This window comes from Megalobrama amblycephala, linkage group LG4, assembly GCF_018812025.1.
Source record: "Megalobrama amblycephala isolate DHTTF-2021 linkage group LG4, ASM1881202v1, whole genome shotgun sequence".
NCBI lineage: Eukaryota > Metazoa > Chordata > Actinopteri > Cypriniformes > Xenocyprididae > Megalobrama > Megalobrama amblycephala.
In genome coordinates this window covers 36,409,833-36,434,619 of record NC_063047.1, presented here as the reverse complement: position 1 = coordinate 36,434,619, position 24,787 = coordinate 36,409,833, and the positions used below count along the sequence as shown (strand labels likewise).

Sequence of the window (24,787 nt, the reverse complement as noted above, 5' to 3'; positions counted from 1 at the left end):
ACACATAGCCTACACACAAAATTGTCAAAATGCTTTTTTTTATTATTATTAAATGCTTGCAACTATTGTCATCATTGTCATATAACAATAAAACAATATGCCAGAGTCCAACAGTCTTTCAGTCTAGATGAAGTGCCAAGTCCTTAAAGGGGGGTGTAATGCTATTTCATGCATTCTGACTTATTTACACTGTTAAAGAGTTGGATTATCATGCTAAACATGGCCAAAGTTTCAAAACACGAGGTGGACGTATGACAGAGTATTTCTGTGCCAAAAATACTCTTCCAAATTCTCACGAACTTCGGGGTTTTTTTTCGAGTATGGTCCTTGTTTGGGCACTTCTCCCGGAAGGGCGCACACGTCGACCATAGAGAGAGAGCAAGAGTATGCCCATCAACGTGCGTTCGGGTTTATGGAAGTCGTCGGCAGCGCTGCACAGGTCACATGACTTCACGAAATCAACAATGTCACCAAAGTGTGTTTTTGGTTGTGAGGGAAAGATAACCTTGCTTCCCAAAGAACCCAGCTGAGAGTGAAGCTGAGAGTTTTGTTCTAATGCATTACATTGATGCGCTCTCAATATTTGTTATTAAAATAACCATAGAAACTGATAGTTGCAATCACATTTTTATTGGTTAAAATGAATGGAGAATATCTGTTTTCCGTGAGCCCTCAGGATCGGCATTTATGGTTTCGTAAACAAGGCCCAGTTCTACGCTGGATTTACAGATCATTTGAAACTGAAAGATGGAGCAATAATTTGATTATGACAAAGGCTTTATAAAAATCCAGGAAAAGAATAAAACTATTATGTTCTACCAAATTGCTATAATCAAATAAATCTAAAACTAATCTAATGTTGTTCATTATGGTCCATCATAAATCCAGACTGAGTCACATCTATAATGCTATCCAAACATTCTTTTAGTCTTTTAGCAAATACTATGGCAAAAATTTTATAATCATTGTTAAGGAGTGTGATGGGTCGCCAATTGTCCAAATTAGTACGATCTTTCTTTGGTTTAGGAATTAGCGTGATGATACCCTGCGTTAACGTAGGAGGTAAAGCTTCTTAATCAATACTCTCTTTAAGAACATTAATTAAAAAAGGAGAAAGTTCATCAGCAAATAATTTGTACAGCTCGGCTGTATAAGCACATCACATCCTGGGGATTTATTGTTTTGCAAGCTCTTAATTGCACTTTGTACTTCCTCATGAGTAACAATTTCATCACAACACATTCCATCACTTTCAGAGATAATTTTAACATAACTAACCTAAATCCAGAAACAAAGTTGTTTTCTGCTCTGAACATTACATTTTGAACTATAAAGATTTTTATAAAAATTGGCATTAAAAATAGCTATAACCTTTGGATCTTTTACAATCTTGCCATCAACACATAACTGCTCAATTGTTGAGAGAGTAAATTCTGTTTTTCAAGCTTAAAGAAATATGCAGAATTAAGTTCTCCTTCAAGCCATCTTTCCCTGGATCTTATATAAGCACCCCTAGCCTTCGATAAGTATAAATCATCTAATTTAGTTTGTAAAGCTGCAATTTCAGATTTTTCCTCCAAAGACATACAACTGAAGTTACGGGTTTGAGATAATTTCATGATCAGGCTGTCCTCAAGAACCCTTCTCTTTTTGGCTAAGACTGCTCCAACTTTCCTTAATTAAACTCCAATCTCAAATTTTAGAAGCTCCCAATTGGTACAACAAGAATTTTAAATTGTGGCTACTTTCCAATAATTAATTTCCACAAAGAGGCTATGCTATGGCCTGGTGCATAATCTGCCATTAAAGGCGTATTAATAAAGATAGTTTTGTGGTCAAACTTTGGGGGGAAAACACAAGAAGTGCTTTTTGCCATTTTTGCACTGTTGGCATATAATGCAACAAAGATTGCTAAAATCATTTTACCTCCCTACAATAATTGACTCCAAATCTCAGGTGAAAATTGTAATTCTGACCCCCCTCTACAAAATATTGGATTACTCAGTAAATATACATCCATTACATTTAATATAGTAGTCAACATTTGAAGTGGATCAAAACCTTTCATCAAAGTTGTCCTAAAACCTTCTTCTTAAGAACTTAGTTCTTAGGACAACTTTGATTAACTTTTTTGATCCAATTCAAATGTTGACTACTGTATTTTGGCTTTCTTCTTCATTTATGTTTGTCTTTCTTCAGAGAAAAAGAAAGAAAAGAAAATCAAAAATTTGAGCAGGGAAAGTTTCTGAAATTTGGTTGATTTTGACATGAAAATTACCCAAATGTGTTTATGTCTGAGAACCTTTTATACATCTTTTATACACATACTTAACTGCAGATACTGAAATGACACATTTATTAAGTGGTACAGAACAAATATTTTAAGTGCACTCAATTGTTCAGCTGATGAAATGTCTGAAAAAAGAAAAGAAAAAAGCAGCAGACAAAAACTTAAATCTACAGAGCCCCTAAAGCGACATGGTAAAAGAAAAAACTATGAGATGGAGGAAAAATTCTCAGAGAAACTTTGCGTCTGCTTTCAAGGAGCTCAAAAGGTTTTGCCAGCGAACGCAACGTTTCTTGGGGTAATACAAAACATTTGCGAGGGATCGCAAAATCATTGACTTACTGTTTTTCCTTCCATCTCATATATTTTTCCACAACCATGTCCCTTTAGGGGCTCTGTACAAAACTGTTTTGAAAAGCCTTGTCCAAATACCCACACTTGCAGTCTTTGCACTTGACCACTTGTCTACTTACATGACGTATTTCCTGTATTTGGCCCAAGTGTTCAAGTGAACATGAAGATCGCAAGTGTGTGTAGAACTTTTGATTACCCGATGGGACACACTTATAGTCTTGCCAAAAATGCAAGCGTTTACAGCCTTTTTTTTTTATTATTTTTTTATTATTTTCAATACTTTGCATTTTAAAATACACTTCTAAATGTCTGTTCAGTGGTCGCTGTGTAACTAACAGAAGACACTATTTTAAAATTGTGGTGCTTCTTTAAGTGATAAAAAGCAGTTGCAAATGTTGTACAAAATACACATAGCCCACTCATCTTTGCATCAATAAAATGAGCAACACTTTATATTTTACTACCAAATTATATGTAATATATAATGAATTTAACTTATAGTTATATGTTTTCTTTGACATCTCACGATTTCGGGGCATTTGAGTTCCCGAACATAATGCATGATGGGATACACTTAGCCTCGAATACTGCTCAGAAGCGGTATTCAAGATAGGGTGGGTTTAGTGTGCATGAAGGACACTGCACTTGGGCATTTTTAAGACATTTTGTAAGACGTCTTGTGCACTTACTTCCTGTCGCGTATACGAGCTCTTAAGTGGCCAAGGCCACAAGTGTGGGTATTTGGATAAGGCAACTGTTTACAGTTGTGAACTTGTGACATGACATTACAGCAATAGCACACCACAATGACCCAACGATCTAATCAGTTCCCATTTGACACTACATTTTTTTCTTGCTCAGGAAACAGTTTCATTCAGACATACATCACAATAGGAAGGAACAAAAGACTATTGCTACTTCCATTCCATGCTGACTTTAAAGAGTTACCTATAAAAAAAAAATAAAAAAAAAATACTGTTTTTGCATCCATTTACAAGATCGGTTCTATAATATGCAGTGGTGGCTTCTGGAAAATTTTCTAGGTAGCGCTGTGCCACATCTAACAATTTCAGCAAACATCCTAGAAAGATTTAAAGGGGTCATGAACTGCGTTGTTTTATAATGTTTCCTGGGGCGCACTTATAATGTTAGTATGCTTTTTACATCCAAAATTGTCATAATTTAGAAATAAAAGCCATTTTTCCTACCCTGATTTTAGCCCTCTGGTTTAAACGCTCTGTTTTAAGGGGCGTGACTGCTGTGAGACTTCAGTGTAAACGCCCACTGCTGTGATTGGCTAACATCTTTCCATTTGAAATGGCCAAGTACTCTCTCTTTTAGCTTGATTTTACTATTACAGCTCTCAAGGTTAAAGCATTAGTTCACTTTCAAATTAAAATTTCCTGATAATTTACTCACCCCCATGTCATCCAAGATGTTCATGTCTTTCTTTCTTCAGTCGAAAAGAAATCAAGGTTTTTGATGAAAACATTCCACAGTTTCAGTGCAGCTTCAAAGCGTTCTATGTGATCCCAGACGAGAAATAAGGGTCTTATCTAAAGAAAAATGACAATTTTATACATTTTAACCATAAATGCTCATCTTGAACTAGCTCTCTTCTTCTTCTTCTCTATTTGAATTCCAGCAGTGTAGACACTGCTAAGTGTATTACTGCCCTCCACAGGTCAAAGTTTGAATCAAATTGTCATATACAATATGCTAGTGCAAGTATATAACAATTAGTTCAAACTTTGACCTGTGGAGGGCAGTAATACACTTAGTAGCGTATATAATTTTACTTTTTTTTTTAGAAAATATAAATTTTATATATAATTTAATATTTCAATTTGAAAGTGAACCAATCCTTTAACTAATTGTGAAAAGTGTTGCATTACATTTAGATATATGGCATTATATTTAGATTGCAGTGATCTGCCGTATATTTAGGTTGCAGTGATGAACATTGTGTAGCCGATCACATGCTTGCTGCCCTTTGACGTCATAGATCCCCACTTTGAAAAATCCTGTAATTTGCTGGGTCTGGCATCAATTAAAGCTTTTATTGGACTAACAAGGAAGTTTTCAGCTCTGAAACTTCCAGGATATTCATATAGTATGATGACCTCTTATATGTCAAAAGCTCAAGGAAAATTTGATTTCTCAGTTCAGCACCCCTTTAATGCAATAGTTCTTTTTGTTGCTGTTGTTTTAAGAAAAAGAGTTAACAGAAAGAAATATCCAAAATAATAAACAATAAATAAAATGAGTCCATATACATGAGAACTTTATTGAGCACACCAAAGTGCACATGAAAAACATTCAAGAACAATTTTATTTTTTGTATGTATAGCCAACAGTGCAACAGCAAAAACTGTGAGGAATAAATATATAAATAAATTAAATATAAAAAATATATATAAAATAAATGTTACATTTGTTTAGAACTTTCTTTTATACAATTAAATACTGGTCAAGCTGGATACCAAACAGCACCACATGCCAAATGAGCACTAAATCAGCCGCCTTGACCTGACTGCATATAGCTAGGCATATGGATTGTTCAGAATTACTAAACACAACAAAACGCATGCATGGTTTGTTTGCTCATTATTAATAACAACAGACTCACATAATGTAAGACTCACTGTAATCATCTTTACCTAGAATGCAATCTTCATCCAACAAAACTTTTCATTAGGGCTGATAAAATACTCTTTTTGGATTAGATTTGAGGACGCTGATTATTATCATACCCTGAATATGTTCATATCTTGAATCAGCCTTGAATTTCCTAAACTGCTACACAGACCCGCTTCTTGTAGGTGATCCTCTCTATCCCACAGCTTAACTTGAGGCATGCGGACAGGCAGAGGGGACATGCAGGGAAAGCATATATTTTGCACAGATAATTACCAATGATAATATGTGCGAGTACATTCAGTGTTATGTTTTATATGTAATTCATAAATGAAAATATATAAAATACAAATTTAACTCCAGTATAGAGTCAGTGTTCAGTAAAAAAAATGAAAATATATGGTTGTGTGTTAAGCAGACTTGCAGTTGTGAAAATCTGATTATTTTGTAACAATTTACGCAGAAAGTCATAGTAAATCCAAGGGTTTGCACTTTTTAATGCAATTGTTTAAGGCATAAAACATTTCTGAAGAACAGTTTCTACTTCATAATAAAGGAGGATTTATCTTTTTTTTTCGAGGGATGTAAAATGGAGCACAATACCGAAGGTTTAGAAATACAAGAAAAAAAGTACAGGATTTGCTTTTAGCTTAATTACTGTCAACATCCCTAATTAAAAATAGGCACATCAAAATACAAATCATTCTAGCAATTGAGGTAAAACAGTAATCATAAAATAAACGTATAAGGTGATTCTAAAAACATTTTGTCAAGATTTTTCAGGATGGTCTGGCAACTGTGGATATTCCTGATATGGAGGTGGAGCTGACAAGTCAGACTGATGAGAAAGTGACGGACCAAATTGACCAGAATATTCAGCATAACTAGGGGGAGCAAACTGACCCGGAGGTCCAGGGTAACCAGGAAGAGCAAACTGACCCGGAGGTCCAGGGTAACCAGGAGGAGCAAACTGACCCGGAGTTCCAGGGTAACCAGGAGCAGGAAATTGACACACAGGAGGTCCAGGGTAACCCAGAGCACCAAACTGACCAGGTACCATATTAAATGGTGGGGCAGATAGAGGCATAGGAGGTGGGTTGGGGTACACATTGCCACCTGGTGGTTGATTCTGGATTCCAAAGTCACTGTTTCTAGCACTACTTGCACCAGATAAAGACTGAAGAGGAAGAATCACTACTGGGAATTTGATCTCTGGGTCTAAGGCAAATGGCACATCCAGGCAGACCTAGACACAAAAAAACCCAACAACAAATGATTCAATTAGGAGTGGGTATCAGAAACATGTCTCTGTATGAGATGAGCAATCAGCACAGCCCTTGGTTTAAAAGACAGTTCTAAATTAAAACTACAACACAGATATGCCACTGCAACATAATCTCATGGAGTATTTGTGTGTATTTTTATGCATAATGTGATTCTACCACATGTACATTTACTTTTTCATACAAACTGAAATGTACAATACTGATGTATTGACAGCACTAAAACGTAAATTTACATGTGAACAAATGTGTATGAATCCTTAATTATGAATATTAAAATCATGGCATTAATAGAGAATATGAAGCTGACGTCATGCCGCGTTGAGTTCTGGGTAACTGAATTGTTACACGCCATATTAGGAGGATTGCGCTGCCTTGTGGCTAGTGAGTTTAAAGCAGTGTTTTGAATTTCTTGCTTGTGAAAAATTTGTAGATCATTCATGCTGCATCGAGAATTGCCATAGTAACTCATATCTCATCATCAGGGAGAAAACTGGACAATAATATACGTTTTTTTTTTCTTTTTTTTTTCTCGCCTTTTCTGTGTGTAAAAACACTATGGGAAGCAGGTTGAGGGGGTGACGAGAAGACGCCGGATAGAAAATCTATTAAAAATGTCACTGATTAAACCCACTGCCTATCACTCAATAAAGTAAATCACATTGCCGAGTGTTTTTGAAAGTTTTGTATTTTGTTTTGTTTAACATTACCTCTGCAAGTATGACTCTCAGTTGGTCAGCTTGTGAATTGGCAAAACTTGCACACAGCCACTGCAAAACTCTTCACAAGCTTCTAGAGATTTGATTTTGGTTGTTGTGTATTGAAATAAATATAAAAGTATAGCGTTGGTGTCTGTCCACTGAATGCGACCCACAATCTCGGATCCCCCTCCGTGGCCATGAAAGTGAATACTTACAATGACAACAATCAAACTTTAGTGACATTTAAACGTTTCCAACAGAGAAATGTATTGACTTACCTAGCTTGTTGAACACATTTTTATTTCTACCATGTGACTGCTGAAGCAGCAGTGAGCGCCCAGCGTGTGACAGTTTTCATGGTAACTATTACATTGTGAATGGAATTCTGCAACTACAGTGAAATCATCAAATTATCATGCAATGCAATAAAAAGGCATCTCTTTCCTGTAAACAATGGCATGAAAAATGTGAATCTTTTATTTAAAGACAAAAACAAAACAAAATGTGCAGGTGTCGATATTAATTTCAGTATCAGAAGCAGAGGGCCATCCTCTTAAAGGTGCTAAAGAGGATGTTTTGTTTTATACATTTTTGCAATATTACTTGAAACTGTCTTTACTAACTGATAAAAGACTATTAGGTGCACTGAAAGGAATAATATTAATATACATCATCTGTGCACGAGGTAGGGCCTTAAAAACATCAGCCAATTGTTTACGCAATCATCGTCAATTACTGTCAGTTACTTGTGAGAGACATGCGCGGGTTGGCCCTCTGGCTTGTCAATCACTGCCATGACGTTCCTTGTGCGAGACGTGCGCGGCTGCGCGCTCCAGTAACTTTCCACACTCTACAGGTGCCGCATGCAATGTTTTTGTCAGGATACAGGAGTAACAACTGCAGATTATGAGTTACCTGCGGTGAGTCCGACATAATGAATCCACTAACACGACACAGCGAATGCCTGTGGTAAACACTCGTGTTCCAATACTACTTCCAATACAATAGTGCATGAGATTTGGGAGGCGTTCCCTCAAAATGAGCTGTGAAGGAAGGGGGTTGTTCTTACGCATGCACTCATTTCAAAAACTCACTAACAGTCTTTGATTTCTCAGTCGACGAAAAGATCCTCTTTAGCACGTTTAAGATGGAGGCACTGGCCCAGCATGCAATACGGCATGATGCAGCTTCACATTCTCTATTGCATCACCTCCTATACCCTTAAAGGGTTAGTTCACCCAAAAATGAAAATTCTGTCATTTATTACTCACCCTCATGCCATTCCACACCCGTAAGACCTTTGTTAATCTTCAGAACACAAATTAAGATATTTTAGTTGAAATCCAATGGCTCCGTGGGGCCTCCATAGGGAGCAATGACATTTCCTCTCTCAAGTTCCACAAAGGTACTAAAAACACATCTAAATCAGTTCATGTGAGTACAGTGGTTCAAAATTAATATTATAAAGCGACGAGAATATTTTTGGAGCGCCAAAAAAAACCCCAAAAAAAACAATGCTTTAGGAAGCATCAGAGCATAATGAATCAGTGTATCGAATCTGCTGTTTGGTGCGCCAAAGTCACGTGATTTCAGCCGTTGGCAGTTTGACACGCGATCTGAATCATTTGAGGGGACAGCCATTTGTAGTAGTGTATGAATCCATAGTGGATGTTATCGAGTGCACTCATTCAATTCCACAAAGCACAGCAATAATGAGTGTACAACTGAACGGCTAGAGAATATCCATAATGCACTGTGAGGGTTGCGCCAAATTAATTCCACCATCTCGCCAGAAGATGGAGCCCGCAGCTGAATCCTCCATTCATTTTACAAACCGCTGGTCCAATGTGTCTACAGAGTAATATATCATACAGGTATAAATTCCTTCTTAATTAAACAGTAATAGAGTACCTCAGGGATGACGCGTTTTTGTATGCAAAACCCGGAAGCGAGTTAGCATTTTAGGACTTCCGGTTCCGTCGCCCTAAAGTCTATTGGTTTTTTGAATGGGTTTTTGCTAATTCACCTGAAATAAGGTCTGTTGGTTAACAAAGCCTCTAAATATTTTCACGTTTTGATCTATGATATAAAACACACCAGTTATAACCCAATTGTGATTTTTTTTTTACCTTTATTGTGTCTTAAAAATGGCGGTTGCTAACAAGTTGCTAAAAGGGACTACTTCCTTTGGCGGGGACTTTAGACGTCATTATGACAAACAGGACATTTGGACTGCATTTCTCATGAAAAAGCGGATACGTATTCATACACAGCGCAGATCATAATCAGTAAGCATGTTTTTAAAATAAAGTTGTTTTTTAAATAAAGTTTGAAGAAGCTTGGTGGTGGTGAGGCTGATCCATGACCATGGTGTGCTGTAGTCCGTTTATAGCCTACTGTTAGCTTTTTATATCTGACGACTTTAGGCTTCAAAATGTATAAATGTTGTGTTAACTTATGAAGATTATCTTGATAGACAAAATGTGTGTGTCATAACCCTTTGTTAAACACAGAGCTTATTTTTTTTGCGATTTTCAAAAAGTCTATGGGGAAAATGCATAGGCTTTCATTTGAGGGAACCCGTGCGCTGCCAACTTCCAGGTTGGCCTACAAAAACACGTCATCTCTGAGGTACTCTATTAATTAAAGTTTATCCACAAGTTCCCTACGCCCAATGAGGCCTTGCATCAAAAGTGGGAGCATCTTCCGGTTTGAAGTAAACAAGCTAGACGTGACACTCATTCATTCAACAGTTGGCCTTTACTTAAAGACTTAAAGGGTTAGTTCACCCAAAAATGAAAATTATGTCATTAATGACTCACCCTCATGTCGTTCCAAACCTGTAAGACCTTCGTTCATCTTCGGAACACATAGATTTAGATTTAGTCTTTTACTAAAGACATATTTAACACAGTTCATGTGACTACAGTGGTTCAACCTTTATGTTATGAAGCGATGAGAATACTTTTTGTGGAACTATTGACAGAAATGCAATTTATGTTTATTTTTTGTCCTGCGTTGGCCACCGTAGCTTCTCTAAATTTGCAATTCGCAACCTCACCGCTAGATGCCACTAAAATTTACACACTGCTGTTACGGTATGGTGGTGTAGAGATGAGGCAGATACGGATTTCCACAATAACATAGAGCTTTAATCAAACAAAGGCAAGGAAACACCAAACATAACCTTAACACAACAGAGAACGGACGAGGAGTGAAGGGAGTGAGTGCAATATATGGGGAGTGCTGACAATAGAGTCCAGGTGCAGGTGATGAGTGCTGAAGAGGAGCTGACGAGGGAAGTGAGTGCAGGTGTGGAAACAGGAGGATCTTGGGAAATGAAGTCCAGGGAAACAAGGGTTCTGTGACATTACCCCCCCCTCCCGGTAGGCGCGTCCTCGCGCCGTAGATGAAACAACCGGGAGGGGGGCGGGCGCCCTGGAGACCTCAAGCTGGTGCAGGGGGAGGAGCAAACTGGAGTGGAGGTCTCCAGGGCAGGTTCAAAAGCCATGGCGGGTCAGGGGCTGAAGGCAGCCATGGCGGGTCAGGGGCTGAAGGCAGCCATGGCGGGTCAGGGGCTGAAGGCAGCCATGGCGGGTCAGGGGCTGAAGGCAGCCATGGCGGGTCAGGGGCTGAAGGCAGCCATGGCGGGTCAGGGGCTGAAGGCAGCCATGGCGGGTCAGGGGCTGAAGGCAGCCATGGCGGGTCAGGGGCTGAAGGCAGCCATGGCGGGTCAGGGGCTGAAGGAAGCCATGGCGGGTCAGGTGCAGCGGGCAGCCATGGCGGGTCAGGTGCAGCGGGCAGACATGCAGCGGGCATACATGGCGGGTCAGGTGCAGCGGGCAGCCATGGCGGGTCAGGAGCCGAAGCCTTCGAGGCGTTGAGCCCAGGCGTCGCTGAAGGACTGGCGGGTGATGGCGGAACCGAAGGCTCCGCCGACCGAAGCGCAGCTGGGGCTCCAGAAGGCCGCAGTAGAACAAGGATGACAGACAACAAAGTGAACACCGGGGGGAGTGAGGAGGCCAACTGGAACTGAGGGACGGAGGGACGGAGCGGAGACGGAGGAGTGCAGTCCAGAGGGGAAGGCAGGCAGACGAGGGACCAAGGTGTGAGCGGAGGCAGGATGGAGACTGGTGAGACTAGTGGCCTGATGGACAACGGTGGAGCAGAGGGAGGTTGGAGCCGGGGTGACGGTAATCGCCCAGAGGTCCGAGGTGGAGATCTGGGCGAGGGGGCTAGAGGTGAAGGTTCAGTGTATACATAAATGGGAGGAGGCGGGAGAGGGAGGCAGGGAGGGAAAACAGTCTTTACAAAGTTCATAATGAAGGGCTCGGTGGCGGAGACTGGCGCTGCTTGCTCGGCGGCGGAGACTGGCGCTGCTTGCCCGGCGGCGGAGACTGGCGCGGCTTGCCCGGCGGCGGAGACTGGCGCGGCTTGCTCGGCGGCGGCTGGAGCGGCTTGCTCGGCGGAGACTGGAGCGGCTTGCTCGGCGGAGACTGGAGCGGCTTGCTCGGCGGAGACTGGAGCGGCTTGCTCGGCGGAGACTGGAGCGGCTTGCTCGGCGGAGACTGGAGCGGCTTGCTCGGCGGAGACTGGAGCGGCTTGCTCGGCGGAGACTGGAGCGGCTTGCTCGGCGGAGACTGGAGCGGCTTGCTCGGCGGAGACTGGAGCGGCTTGCTCGGCGGAGACTGGAGCGGCTTGCTCGGCGGAGACTGGAGCGGCTTGCTCGGCGGAGACTGGAGCGGCTTGCTCGGCGGAGACTGGAGCGGCTTGCTCGGCGGAGACTGGAGCGGCTTGCTCGGCGGAGACTGGAGCGGCTTGCTCGGCGGAGACTGGAGCGGCTTGCTCGGCGGAGACTGGAGCGGCTTGCTCGGCGGAGACTGGAGCGCTTGGCTCGGCGGAGACTGGAGAGCTTGGCTCGGCGGAGACTGGAGAGCTTGGCTCGGCGGAGACTGGAGAGCTTGGCTCGGCGGAGACTGGAGAGCTTGGCTCGGCGGAGACTGGAGAACTTGGCTCTGTCCAAAAGTCTATAAGCCAGGCCACCTCACTTGGTGGCTCACACAGGGTTGGAGCTGCAGGCTCGGAAAGGGCTGGAGCGGGCTCGTTCATCCCCTCAAATACAATTAAAATCCCCACAGGCACTGGAGCTGGCTCTGTGGGGACTGGAGCGGGCTCTGGAGAGACTGGAGCGGGCTCTGGAGAGACTGGAGCGGGCTCTGGAGAGACTGGAGCGGGCTCTGGAGAGACTGGAGCGGGCTCTGGAGAGACTGGAGCGGGCTCTGGAGAGACTGGAGCGGGCTCTGGAGAGACTGGAGCGGGCTCTGGAGAGACTGGAGCGGGCTCTGGAGAGACTGGAGCGGGCTCTGGAGAGACTGGAGCGGGCTCTGGAGAGACTGGAGCGGGCTCTGGAGAGACTGGAGCGGGCTCTGGAGAGACTGGAGCGGGCTCTGGAGAGACTGGAGCGGGCTCTGGAGAGACTGGAGCGGGCTCTGGAGAGACTGGAGCGGGCTCTGGAGAGACTGGAGCGGGCTCTGGAGAGACTGGAGCGGGCTCTGGAGAGACTGGAGCGGGCTCTGGAGAGACTGGAGCGGGCTCTGGAGAGACTGGAGCGGGCTCTGGAGAGACTGGAGCGGGCTCTGGAGAGGCTGGAGCGGGCTCTGGAGAGGCTGGAGCGGGCTCTGGAGAGGCTGGAGCGGGCTCTGGAGAGGCTGGAGCGGGCTCTGGAGAGGCTGGAGCGGGCTCTGGAGAGGCTGGAGCGGGCTCTGGAGAGGCTGGAGCGGGCTCTGGAGAGGCTGGAGCGGGCTCTGGAGAGGCTGGAGCGGGCTCTGGAGAGGCTGGAGCGGGCTCTGGAGAGGCTGGAGCGGGCTCTGGAGAGGCTGGAGCGGGCTCTGGAGAGGCTGGAGCGGGCTCTGGAGAGGCTGGAGCGGGCTCTGGAGAGGCTGGAGCGGGCTCTGGAGAGACTGGAGCGGGCTCTGGAGAGACTGGAGCGGGCTCTGGAGAGACTGGAGCGGGCTCTGGAGAGACTGGAGCGGGCTCTGGAGACACTGGAGCGGGCTGTTTCCTCCTCCTCCGCTTTCGGGACCCAGTGGAGGAGTGTGGGTTCCGTGTGGGGCAGGTAGGGAGTTCGCTGGAGGGGTATGCGGAGGAAGACGGAGGTTGACTGACTGGCCCGGCCAGCCGTGTTTCTGGATGGACTGGAGACATACACCTATCCTGAACCTCATCCACGAAGAATTTGGAGCCATTTAACCACAAAATAAAATTGATTGTTTCGCTTAAGGAGAAACGATAATCAGGTTCATCAAAACGGATAGTGTTGTCGTCCAGTCCATCCAGAAACAGGGAGATTAAACATGCTTCAGGCCAGTCAGACAAGAAAGCAAGCTCAACGAACTCCTCCACATACCTTTCCAGCGAACGACCCACCTGAAGAAGCCCGATGAGCCGATCGCCAGTTGCCAGATGGGAGAGAGGCCTTGGAGGAGCAGGAGCCAGGGAGCTGGTGGAAGTCTCCATTTTTTTTTTTTTGTGGAAAATCCAAACTGTATTGGTCCGTTCTTCTGTTACGGTATGGTGGTGTAGAGATGAGGCAGATACGGATTTCCACAATAACATAGAGCTTTAATCAAACAAAGGCAAGGAAACACCAAACATAACCTTAACACAACAGAGAACGGACGAGGAGTGAAGGGAGTGAGTGCAATATATGGGGAGTGCTGACAATAGAGTCCAGGTGCAGGTGATGAGTGCTGAAGAGGAGCTGACGAGGGAAGTGAGTGCAGGTGTGGAAACAGGAGGATCTTGGGAAATGAAGTCCAGGGAAACAAGGGTTCTGTGACAACTGCACCTTTAAGAAATTATTGTTTAGAGGTAGGAGTGGGATTAGCAGCTCAAAATATATTTTTAATGCGATATTGTTACTAAAGTTGTCATTTTCCAATAATTTCTGTCTTACGTTTTATAGTCTCTATTATATGGTTATGTTTTAGTTTGGGGTAGGGTTAAGGGACCTAAAATGTATCTATAAAATGGTAAAAGGGCAATTACACAAATATTTTTAGGATATAAAAGCTTTGTAAATATTTCACGTTTCTTTGTCTGTAAGTACATAACATTTATGTTTGAATGCTGTCAATACATCCATATTGTACGTTTCAGTAAGTTTACACATACAAAAATGAATGTTTTGTAAATGTTACGAATACCTACTCATTAACAATGAGACAAGGCTGGCCAATCTAATGTATTTGTAGAGTTCACTGCAATGAGCTACTGTTTGTCTTTGCTTTAGATGCTGAAACTCACCCTGAGTCTGTACTCAACCTTGAGGATCCTACAGTTTAGGATAGAGATGGTAAGGCTGGGAGGAATGGGCAGCACTTTGGTGACAGTTTTTCTTGAGTTTGGCTCAATGGGTTCCCCTTCTTCTTTCAAAAGGTCTCGTGTGTGAAGTTTTCTCTTTCCTCTTGCGAAAAAACTGTGCTTTTCATACAGGCAGTATTTTGGCTTGATTGCGCGGGATGAATTGTTCTGAACTTTAGCCAAAACTTTCAAGCCCTCTCCTGTAGTGAGGCACAATAAGACACAATTAGGTAAATTACTTTATAAATTATCACTAGACACAATGACACTGCAAAATAGGCCTCCTAATTAATGTTACATATGACATATAAAAATACACAATCAAAACTTCATGAACAGTAGTGATAACATTATTATTGTAGGAATATGTTTTGTGCACAAATACTGCAATTTGTTTTTCTAGAAGTCTATGCTACATTGAAGAAAAAAAAATTGTGTGTAGCGTGCAGCGCGTGTTCAGGGACTTATGGTTGTTTTCATGCCTAAAATGTGTAACTTCTTTGTCAGTGATTACAATAGCTGAATCACATGCTCTGAAAAGACCACATTCATCATCATCATCTGCTTGCTTACACAAGAGTGCTTACAGAGAGTAAACAAGAAACTCATGGAAAATGTCTCACCTACTCCAGAGATGTTTGCAATTTTATATACATTATAACTATTCAGGAATAGTTTGAATAAAGCTCCCTTAAAATGGTTGTCTACAATGATCCAACTCTGAGTTTATTAACAAACAAAAAACATGCTGAAGTGTTATAATAATATATAACTTTACCAAGGTAGTATCCCATTTTCTCAGTCTTTATGTTTATGGAGACACTCCCAGAGGTGAAGAGTTTCATTTGTTTATCCTTGGTTCCGTGTTGAGGCGCCTAATCAAGACAAAACATGTCAAACAGAGGTGACTGAACCTCAAAACATTGTAGAGGAATGTATGGTATAGATTAGAAAGATAGTGCATGGGATATTAGTAGTAATCTCACCATTAGTTCAGGATTGGACACATCAAGACTGGGGACATAGTGAAACTCTGCTTTGGCTTTGCTAGAAATACGCATTGATCTGGAGAGTTTTGTCTCCAAAGTGTAGACTATTTTTCCAACTGAACCTTTGAAGGTTGGTGGGAAGTGCCTATAAAAAAATAATACCATGTGTAAACAGTAATTGTACAGCAGAAAGTATCATTAAAAGGTTGACATTTTTGAAAATAATATTGGCAAAGTAATATTTATATTAAATATGTGCTGTACGAGCCATTAATTTGCATTAATTTGAGCAATTTAATTTGCTGGTTGGGCAGTGCTCTGCATGGACAATAAATGTTGCAACTCTATAAAGTGACCATCAGTTAATGATGAACAAATTGAATTTAGGCTTTTATTCACATATAAACATTCATCAACTCACACATCATTTGTGGTACACGGAGGCTCAAGCATGTTTGCTTGACGCGTGCAAGAACCAATGAGGTTCATTGTCGTGTGTTACACAGCATGTTTGAACTTCCGAAAGAGGTTTGTTCTCAAATGTCAAGCAGTTTCGGTTGAGCTTCTGTTTATGTTTGCTGATCAATATTTATGTGAACAAAACAAAACAAAAAAAAAACTAAAATTTGGACTAAACCACTCAATTCATAGTTTTACAATATCTTTATGAACTTTTTGAAGTGTCAAAGTTCCAGCTGCGTAGGCTGTTTATGGAGGGACAGAAAGCTCTCAGATTTCATTAAAAAGATCTTCATTTGTGTTCCGAAGATGAATGAAAGTCTTATGGGTTTGGAATGACATGAAGGTAAGTAATTAATGACAACATTTTTGGTGTAAGCGTCTGGAGCGATCAAACACAATTGTAGAAGGCAATCACCCATGCAGGCCCCATAAGGTCTGGCTACCCCACTGAGCGCTATCACCCCATCTGCACCATGTGCTGTTTACACACATTTCAAAGACACTTACAGTAGGAAACAGGCCACTAGAACCATACATTGTCTATAAAACTGGAATCTTTGCCATTAATTCATTGACAACCTCATCTAAATGAATGAACATGCATTTCCCCAGTACATCTTGTGTATTAATACTGTTTGTATATTGTTCTTTCGTATGTTGTATAGTGTTATGCATGCCTGAAAGTTGGAACTATGAGATAATGAATTTCAGCTAGGTGATGTTTAATATCAAATTACTCCTTGTTTAATGACTCACAATTTGGTGGACATCACCATACCATAGAATGCATTGTATGTTTGTTATATTTATCAGAGTATAAAATACAGAGCCCTGCACATGACATGCAGGAAACAAAAAAAGGGAAAACAAAAAAAGGCTAAACCGTGCACACGATTTACTATTTCGTTCTCGATTTATAAATAATGCGCATGATTTACTAATTTGTTCCCTTGATTTGCTAAATCATGCACATGATTTACTAATTCATTCCTTTGATTTGCTAAATCATGATTTATAAACCGAGGGAACGAATTAGTAAATTGTGCACACAATTTACTTTTTTTCCTGCATGTCATGTGCAGGGCACCGTAATTAAAGGTAAGGTAGGAAATTCATTTTATAAACACTTTTTGTTATACTGGTTGAAACTCTCTTTACATACTGATAGCAATCAATAACAGAAGTGGTCTAAATATTAAAATGTACATCTATCTTCTGTGGAAGTCTCAGGACCAAAATATGTTTGTCGGTGCGAATGAAATGATACAATGTCATACCTGACTGTAAACATATGCATTTCCATACCTCCATACCAGACATCACACATCATCAGTGCGTTGCAGACACAGCACCGGGCGCCGTAAACAAAAAGGAGTTATCTTTACAGTTCCTCCTGAACCAAAATGTCCCTGTCCCAAATGGCAACCTAAACACTTGCGGTCTTCTTATGAGTCTTTCATGACGTAATGCCACTTTGACTGTCGGGAAGAAGTCTGCTGCGGAGTTAGTTTCAGTACAGGCTTGGCAAAAGTGTGCATCGAGTGGCGCATATCGACCGCAAAGGGGGTGCTTGCGCACACCCTTCTGAAACCTAAAAAGATAAATAGGCAACCCAGCTTATGACGTGTTCATGCCATGCCATGTCATAACTCGGATTTATGTGTTTCTATGTCAACACCATCAACACCGAAATTAGTCTGCAGCAGTCAGGTGGTACAAGTAAAAGTTCTGTAAGATGTTTACATTCATTATTATTGTAATGTTATGCGCTTTGAGAAATGAGATAATTTAATGCCATCTCTCGTCTCGTGACACTTTGCAAACTCTGCTGTGTGTGTTCATGTGTTTTGGAGGAGGCGTGGCTTTGGAGAGCACTCTGAAGGGAGGGTGGGATCTCATGCTTTCAAAGCTAGCTTGCTATTGCTAGCTGCTCTGAAATAGCCTACCCCAGGAGGCACAACTGATATTCATCAGGTGGTGCAACCATGTAAATTCTTGATTTAAAACAACAAATAATAGGTCAAAAACAGTGAACAAATGATGTTTTATTAACAAAGTTCGGGAGATGCAGGTTCAGATAATTAACCTAATTAGCACAAATGGAGAGCATTCAGTTAATCAACTCAACCAACAACAAGAGGTGTGTTTATATATATTCCCAACATGTCCGAAATCGAGCTCTCGCTGTCCGATGAAAAATCTTTCATCCTCGAGGAATCTTTACCGCAATCCTCTGGCCTAAAGCACCTAGCACCATGGCCAATCCCTCTGCGTTATCCCGCGCATGTCAGCCCAAACAAACCGGTCCCAGCACACCAAGGCCTACCCCCGCCATCACAGGTAAAACATCCTGTCTTTTCCCTATCTTTCTCAACTCCGGTCCTTTCAATCATTCTGGCCATAAGGAACTGGACAATAAGGCCCATCGAGCACCAAGCTCGCGTCTCGGGCAATGCCTTCCTCTTCCCATGAAGGAATGGGCCATCCTCCAGCATCAGGCTGCTGCAGCAGGGCCTCAGCAAGCCACGCCGCTGATTCAGTTTCGGCCAGCTCCTACTCTCCACCCCCGCTGGCTCAAAACTGTCACCAGCAACATCAAGCACAGATTTTATCTGAATTCAGGCTGCTGGCTCCAAAGGTGGACCCAACCCCAACCTTTTAATTTCTCCAGTTATTTTTTCTGCATAGGAGCAGCAACCACATCAAGTAGTCACCTTTATTTATATAGCGGATTTTACAATGCAGATTGTGTCAAAGCAGCTTTACAGTGAAAACAGTGATGTCACTGTCCAGTTCAGTTCAGTTTGCATACAATGTTGTCAATGCAGGCAGATCAAAAACATATCAACAATGTCCCCAACTAAGCAATCCAGAGGACAGCAGCAAGAAACCACAGCTGCCCCAAAAGGCCTCTCCCAGCATCAGATTCAAACACTCGGTTGCTGGTCATCAGAGGCTTTTAGGAACTATATCCAATCCAATCATTTACATATTAAGGAAGCTCAATGAACCCTTACCAGCCAAATTCTTCAGCTTCAGCTTGTTCTCTCATTCAATCCTACAAGCTGACCATATCCGCCTCAATTAACACCATCAATCCACTAAAATAGTGAAAATATTCTACCTCACTGCTGCAATAGTGTCTTCCCACACGCTCCCGCAAGAGCCCACTCCGTTCTTACACTGCAGTAGCAGTGTTATCTCCTCCGCTCCCGCAGGAGCTCCATCTCTGGCTAACCTTGCCTTCATGGCCGCAGCAGTGTTATTTCCCTGCTCCCACAGGAGCTCAGTTCGTCTGGTGGACCCTCTCCACTGCTGCAGCAATGATGTCCCCTCTGCTCCCACTGAAGTTCAGTTCTCTGAATGAATGAAAAAAAAAAAAGACTTTCTCTTGACCGCCGACGAGGCATACCCGTCCGATGCTGCCAGTCTTGATCTTCCATCGGATGCTGCGAAAGCCCTCCCGGTCAGTGTTTACTTTTCTTCTCTGTCTGGCGATGCTTACCTGTCCGATGCCATGAGCCTTGGTATCCCATCAGACGCTGCGAGAGTCTCCCGGTCAGTATCCTCTTTTTCCTTTTCCTCTGTCTGACGAGGCTTACCCGTCTGATGCCGTGAGCCTTGGTCTCCCATTGGATGCTGCGTGAGTCTCCTTGTCAGTACTTATCTTTCCCCGTCCAGCGAGGCTTACCCGTCCAATACTGTGAGCCTTGGTCTCCTGTTGGATGCTGTGAGAGCTCTCCTGGTCGGGCATTCTAAATTTCTTTCACCCCACCTTCGGCCAATAGGACCCACTCACCCGACTCTGGGAGCTGCTCCTGTCGGAGGCTGAGTGGGCCCCTTCAGTCAGTCGTTTCTGAATCATGCCTCCCCTCGTCCTTTGGTCGGTTGGGCTCACCTGTTCGACACTGTGAGCCTTGGTCTCCCATCAGATGTAGCCAGAGCCCTCCTGATCAGGCGCTCCAAATCATGCGCTCCCCATCCATCAGCCGGTAGGGCCCATCCGCCCGGCGATGTACAATCCTGTTAGAGGCAGTTCGGACCCCTCCAGTCGGATGGTTTAATTTATCGGCCTGTAGGACTTTACGTACCCGATGCTGTGAGCCTTGGTCTCCCATTGGATATCGCAAGAGCCCTCCCAATTGGTCGTTTAAAATTTCGGCTACTCCTCAATTGTCGGCCAGTAGGGCCTGTCCACCCGGCGCCATGAGCTGCTCCAACATAGGCTCTCCTGATCAAGCGACCAGGCTTTCTTGAAAGGCCAGCCTGCCAATTCTCGCTGTCTTTTGGGGGGTCTTTAGTCTGGCAGCTGTCCTTCGCTCTTTTTGCTTTTTGGGGGAGTACTCTGGGTTCGGGCCAAAATTCTGAGCTCGGAGCCCTCCCCCCAGACAACACGTCAAATAAGCATAACTTTATTTATTTAATTATATGTAACAAAGTTTGAGAGGAGCAGGTTCAGATAATTAACCTAATTAGCACAAGTGGAGAGCATTCAGTTAATCAACTCAACCAACGACAAGAGGTATATATTTACAGCAGACTTACCTCTGTTCGTTTGACAGTTTATCAGCATCCCCCCTCCACCCCATCTCCTCACTTCTAGTTCTATTCTTACCACAACTGGGGGGAGTACTCTGGGTTCGGCCTAAAATTCTGAGCTCGAAGCCCTCTCCCGGACAGCCCACCAAATACGCATAACTTTACTCTATTTAATTATATGTAAATGTGAACTTGTGAAATGGCTAGCCATGTATATATGAAGAGGAATTGTCAGTTGTCTAGTCTGTATATGATCCACTTGGATTCATCTCTCCATTTGTTCTCATTGCAATCTAATTGCAGGGTTTTAATAAATTAACTAAATAAACAAATATCGAGGAACAGTGGGAACAAAAGTACAGAAAGAGGAGCAAAAGCGGCAACCATAACAATGAACAAAAAGACAAACAGGTGCTACCAAGCTTAAAATTGTTACGAGTTAACAAGTCACACCTGGGGAAGGCAATCAAAGGGAAAAAACTACAAATTGACTCCAAAAATGGCACACGGGATGGAAAACAGGAAGTATAACAGAAGACCATGGACAAACACAGAGAACATATGACACAAGCATAATTACAGTGGGCATAAAGATCTGCCAGAACTGTGGGAAGAATTGATGATGGGATTTGGATTGCATTAAATCTCTCATCACTGACCGATGCATCAAACCAAAGAACTTTGGTCCCATCAGATCTATTCAACTACATTTCAGTGATGCTTGTGAAAGTGGTTATGGCTGCATTGCATACTTGTGACTCACAATTTCAGTCAATCAATTTTATACTACTTTCATAATGGGAACATCTGAAGTTCACCATTAAAACAAACCACTATGCCTAGAATGGAACTGACTGCAGCAGTACAAGCTCCCATTTGTCAAACTCATTTTCTTGACCAACAGCGCATCTGCATTGAAAAATCACTTTAGTTTTCTCATAATATACATTAAATTTCACCTGAGTTTTCAGTCTTTTGTAAATGATTTGAAGCAGTTCAGCTAATCAGTCTCTCTAAACCCCTCCTTTCCGTGAGCCTACACTGCTCTGATTGGTCAGATGGCCCAATCCTTTGTGATTGGTCTACTACTTTGTGATTGGTCCCATTGCTATAACTGAATGACAGGGATCAATTCGCAAGACATAGTATACAGTGTATGGACAGAAAAGATAGCATCGAGCCAGAGTCCGACGATGAAACGTATGAAGTAGTTGATCAACCAGAAACTGATTCGCAATCACGACAGGAGTACAAAGTTTCTATATGCTAAGTGTCACCTTAGTTATTTATAAGACGTGATAACAGCGTCACTGTTATACTTTGTGTAGGTTCACCTGTAGGAACTGTATCAGAATGCCGAGTAAAGCTGAGAACCCCTAACATAAGATAAAATTTAGGTCAGATGTGTACAGACTTTTTCGTCATAACTATTAACAAAGAAAATAGTTATATCATTGTTTGACATTACAATGAGCGTTTACGGTTTACAGAGAGAATACTTCAACTAGTTAGCGTGGACTAGCATCTTAACATCCTACTACAATGCAGATAGAGCTCCACTACTGTAATAATAAAAACGCAGAGGAAAAAAACAGTTTGTTTTGTATGTTGTAAACTTCCACGTTAGCCGAGCACAAACATGAATAGCTGATAATGCATTAGACTCTGTAAATAAAAATCGTGCTCCATTCTTGATCATTATTCCAAGTAATAAGACAGACAAGCTGCATTAATTGACATGTTTAGACGATATTGGACCCACATCTGAATAGCAGAACTACAGAAACGCGAGATACAAAACTACGAATTTTGAACGATCGCTATAAAATATAAACATCCATATTTTAAGACCAAGCCTTTTGTGAATCCCATGTTAAACTCCCCGAGGTTTGAGCAGCAGTTGTCAGAAAAATTACAGGAACACAACAAATAATTGTACTGCTGTAATATTGTTTAAAAAAAGAATTTTCCCTGGCGTCTGCGCGCGCAATTATTGGGCGGGCAATATGCTAATGTTTCGTTGTGACGTCACAACGAAAAGGCTTGAGATTCGTTTAACAAACGACTTGTTTAATTGACTCTGAGTCGACTCTCACTTTTGAGAGACAATAACTTTATATAGCCTACGATACACTTTCAGATTTAAAACTTTTCAGGATGAATTTCATTCACTTAGAGATGTTACACACTATGAATGGTAATTTTCAAAAATCCATAATATGACTTTAAAACTTTTAAATAAAGTTGTGTTCATTTGCATGTATTCAATTTACTTTTACTTGAATTTTTACACTACTTGACATTTTCCTCGATATAGTCATTTTGTTTGTGTATAAAAGATTACACTTGTCGAGATGCAACGAACTTACTGTAGAGGTAACTGAAAGGTGAATGGGTAAACATGACGGCCTGGTGCCACAACCGAAGAATCTAAAAAAGTTAAATATCAAAGCAAAGATCAGCATGTGTTTCAAAACTCAAAGCTCTTTTTGCAATATTAATCTAAATCGCGCACTTACACGGCTGTCCTGATGGATCTCTGAGCATCCCATGGCCATTATCTATAAGATCAAATTACAAGACAAAATACAGCTAGTAAAATCGACCTAAATTCTACTAACTGTAACACAGAAACTACATCTGTACTTCCTCCTACCATATGTTTCGTCCTCCAGAACGAAAAACCTCTCCACGGAATAATACTTCTCCTTATCCGAGTAAACAATAGTGCTTTTGTGACGCTCGCTCCAGCAAACCTCTGCTTTCCCTTTAATTTTCACACTCAACGAGTACATTTGCGTTTCCTTCGCTACATCCAGAATGACTTGTCCCGATATAAAATCCCCGCTGGTGAAGGTATTGTTCTGATTGATAGGACTGTATCTAACAGAAATAGTGAGGGGCATCGCGTCTCCTGGTGCCTGTGTCCGCTTCTGACGTTTGATCTAATGATAGAGTCAAATGATAGAATATCCCTTTATCGCGCGTTCTGCAGGAAACAATCAGCAAATTATATTGACTCCCAGCTGCTTGTTGTGGTTGAGGCGTGGTTTATATATATATATTTAGATGTATATTTGGATCTGTCTATAGTCTAACAGCTGCTTGTTGTGGGTGGGGCGTGGTTTATATATATATATATATATATATATATATATATATATATATATATATATATATGTATATTTGGATCTGTCTATATAAAGTCAAATTGACAGCCTGCAGAGCTCAGAAACTGACTCAGAGATTGTGTTGAGGCACGATTCTGGGGAGCTATAAAAATTCTGCTGCATTGAAGGTTCCCAAGAGCACAATTGGTCTCCATAATTTGCAAAAAAACAACTAAATGTCTCACAGACTGTGATAAAACAAGATTCTTTGGTCTGATGAACCTCAGTTGCAAGCTTGAAGAAATCAGGCACCGCTCATCACCTGCAAAATACCATGGTGGACCATGGCTGTCCACCAACAATCGCCATCCAACTTGACAGGGCTTGAGAGGATCTGCAGAGAAGAATGGCAATGACCATATCAAAAGCTTGTCACATTAAAAAAGCTGTAATCGCTGTCAAATGTGCTTAAGGGTCTGAATACTTATGTCAATGTGATATTTCAGCTTTTTCTTATAAATAATAAATGTGCAAAGTTGTCACAATCTTGTTTTTGCTTTGTAAAAATTCTAAAATGATAAATTCTGTACTGATCATGAGGCTACAACACGAATCAAACTCGTTCAGGCCTCAGATACAACTACAGTGTTTGAGAGTGGGTCAAAGTAGACATTGTTTGCAGGCAGCTAAGACCATATGCGGGTTTTATGCACTGAAACTGTTTTTAAAAATGTATTTCTGCATAACAAAGATTGTCTGTTTTTTTATTGTCCACTAGGTGGCAGCACGCTACAAGTGAACAAACTTAAATGTCGAATGATACCATTATTTACAAATAAATGTGGCATAAAAATAAATGTTTTAGTGAAATACACAAAATGTTTGTATGAAATAAATAGATTTTATTTAGAACAGTAACTGTAATGGGATCTAAATAAAGAGTCCCTTGCGTTTACAGAAAGAAATGGCTGTAGCCTAATACTATGCTCAGAGGAGTGAATGTGTGAGTTCCTGCACAAGTCCTTTGACCCGTTAACATTTAGATTTAGTTTTTTGCCTTTTC

At 42.0% G+C, this 24,787-nt stretch overlaps 1 protein-coding gene across 1 annotated transcript; it reads right to left on the bottom strand.

Moving 5' to 3' along the window:
• Nucleotides 1-4,899: 4,899 nt before the first annotated feature.
• On the bottom strand, nucleotides 4,900-23,681 carry LOC125267462 (arrestin domain-containing protein 3-like). Its single transcript, XM_048189130.1, has 7 exons — nucleotides 23,271-23,681; nucleotides 23,134-23,175; nucleotides 22,984-23,044; nucleotides 15,611-15,758; nucleotides 15,403-15,499; nucleotides 14,568-14,824; nucleotides 4,900-6,524 (listed from the first exon to the last, which is right to left on the bottom strand). The coding sequence occupies exons 1-7, from the start codon at nucleotides 23,518-23,520 to the stop codon at nucleotides 6,048-6,050; spliced, it is 1,332 nt and encodes a 443-aa protein (XP_048045087.1). The 5' UTR covers nucleotides 23,521-23,681; the 3' UTR covers nucleotides 4,900-6,047.
• Nucleotides 23,682-24,787: the final 1,106 nt, after the last annotated feature.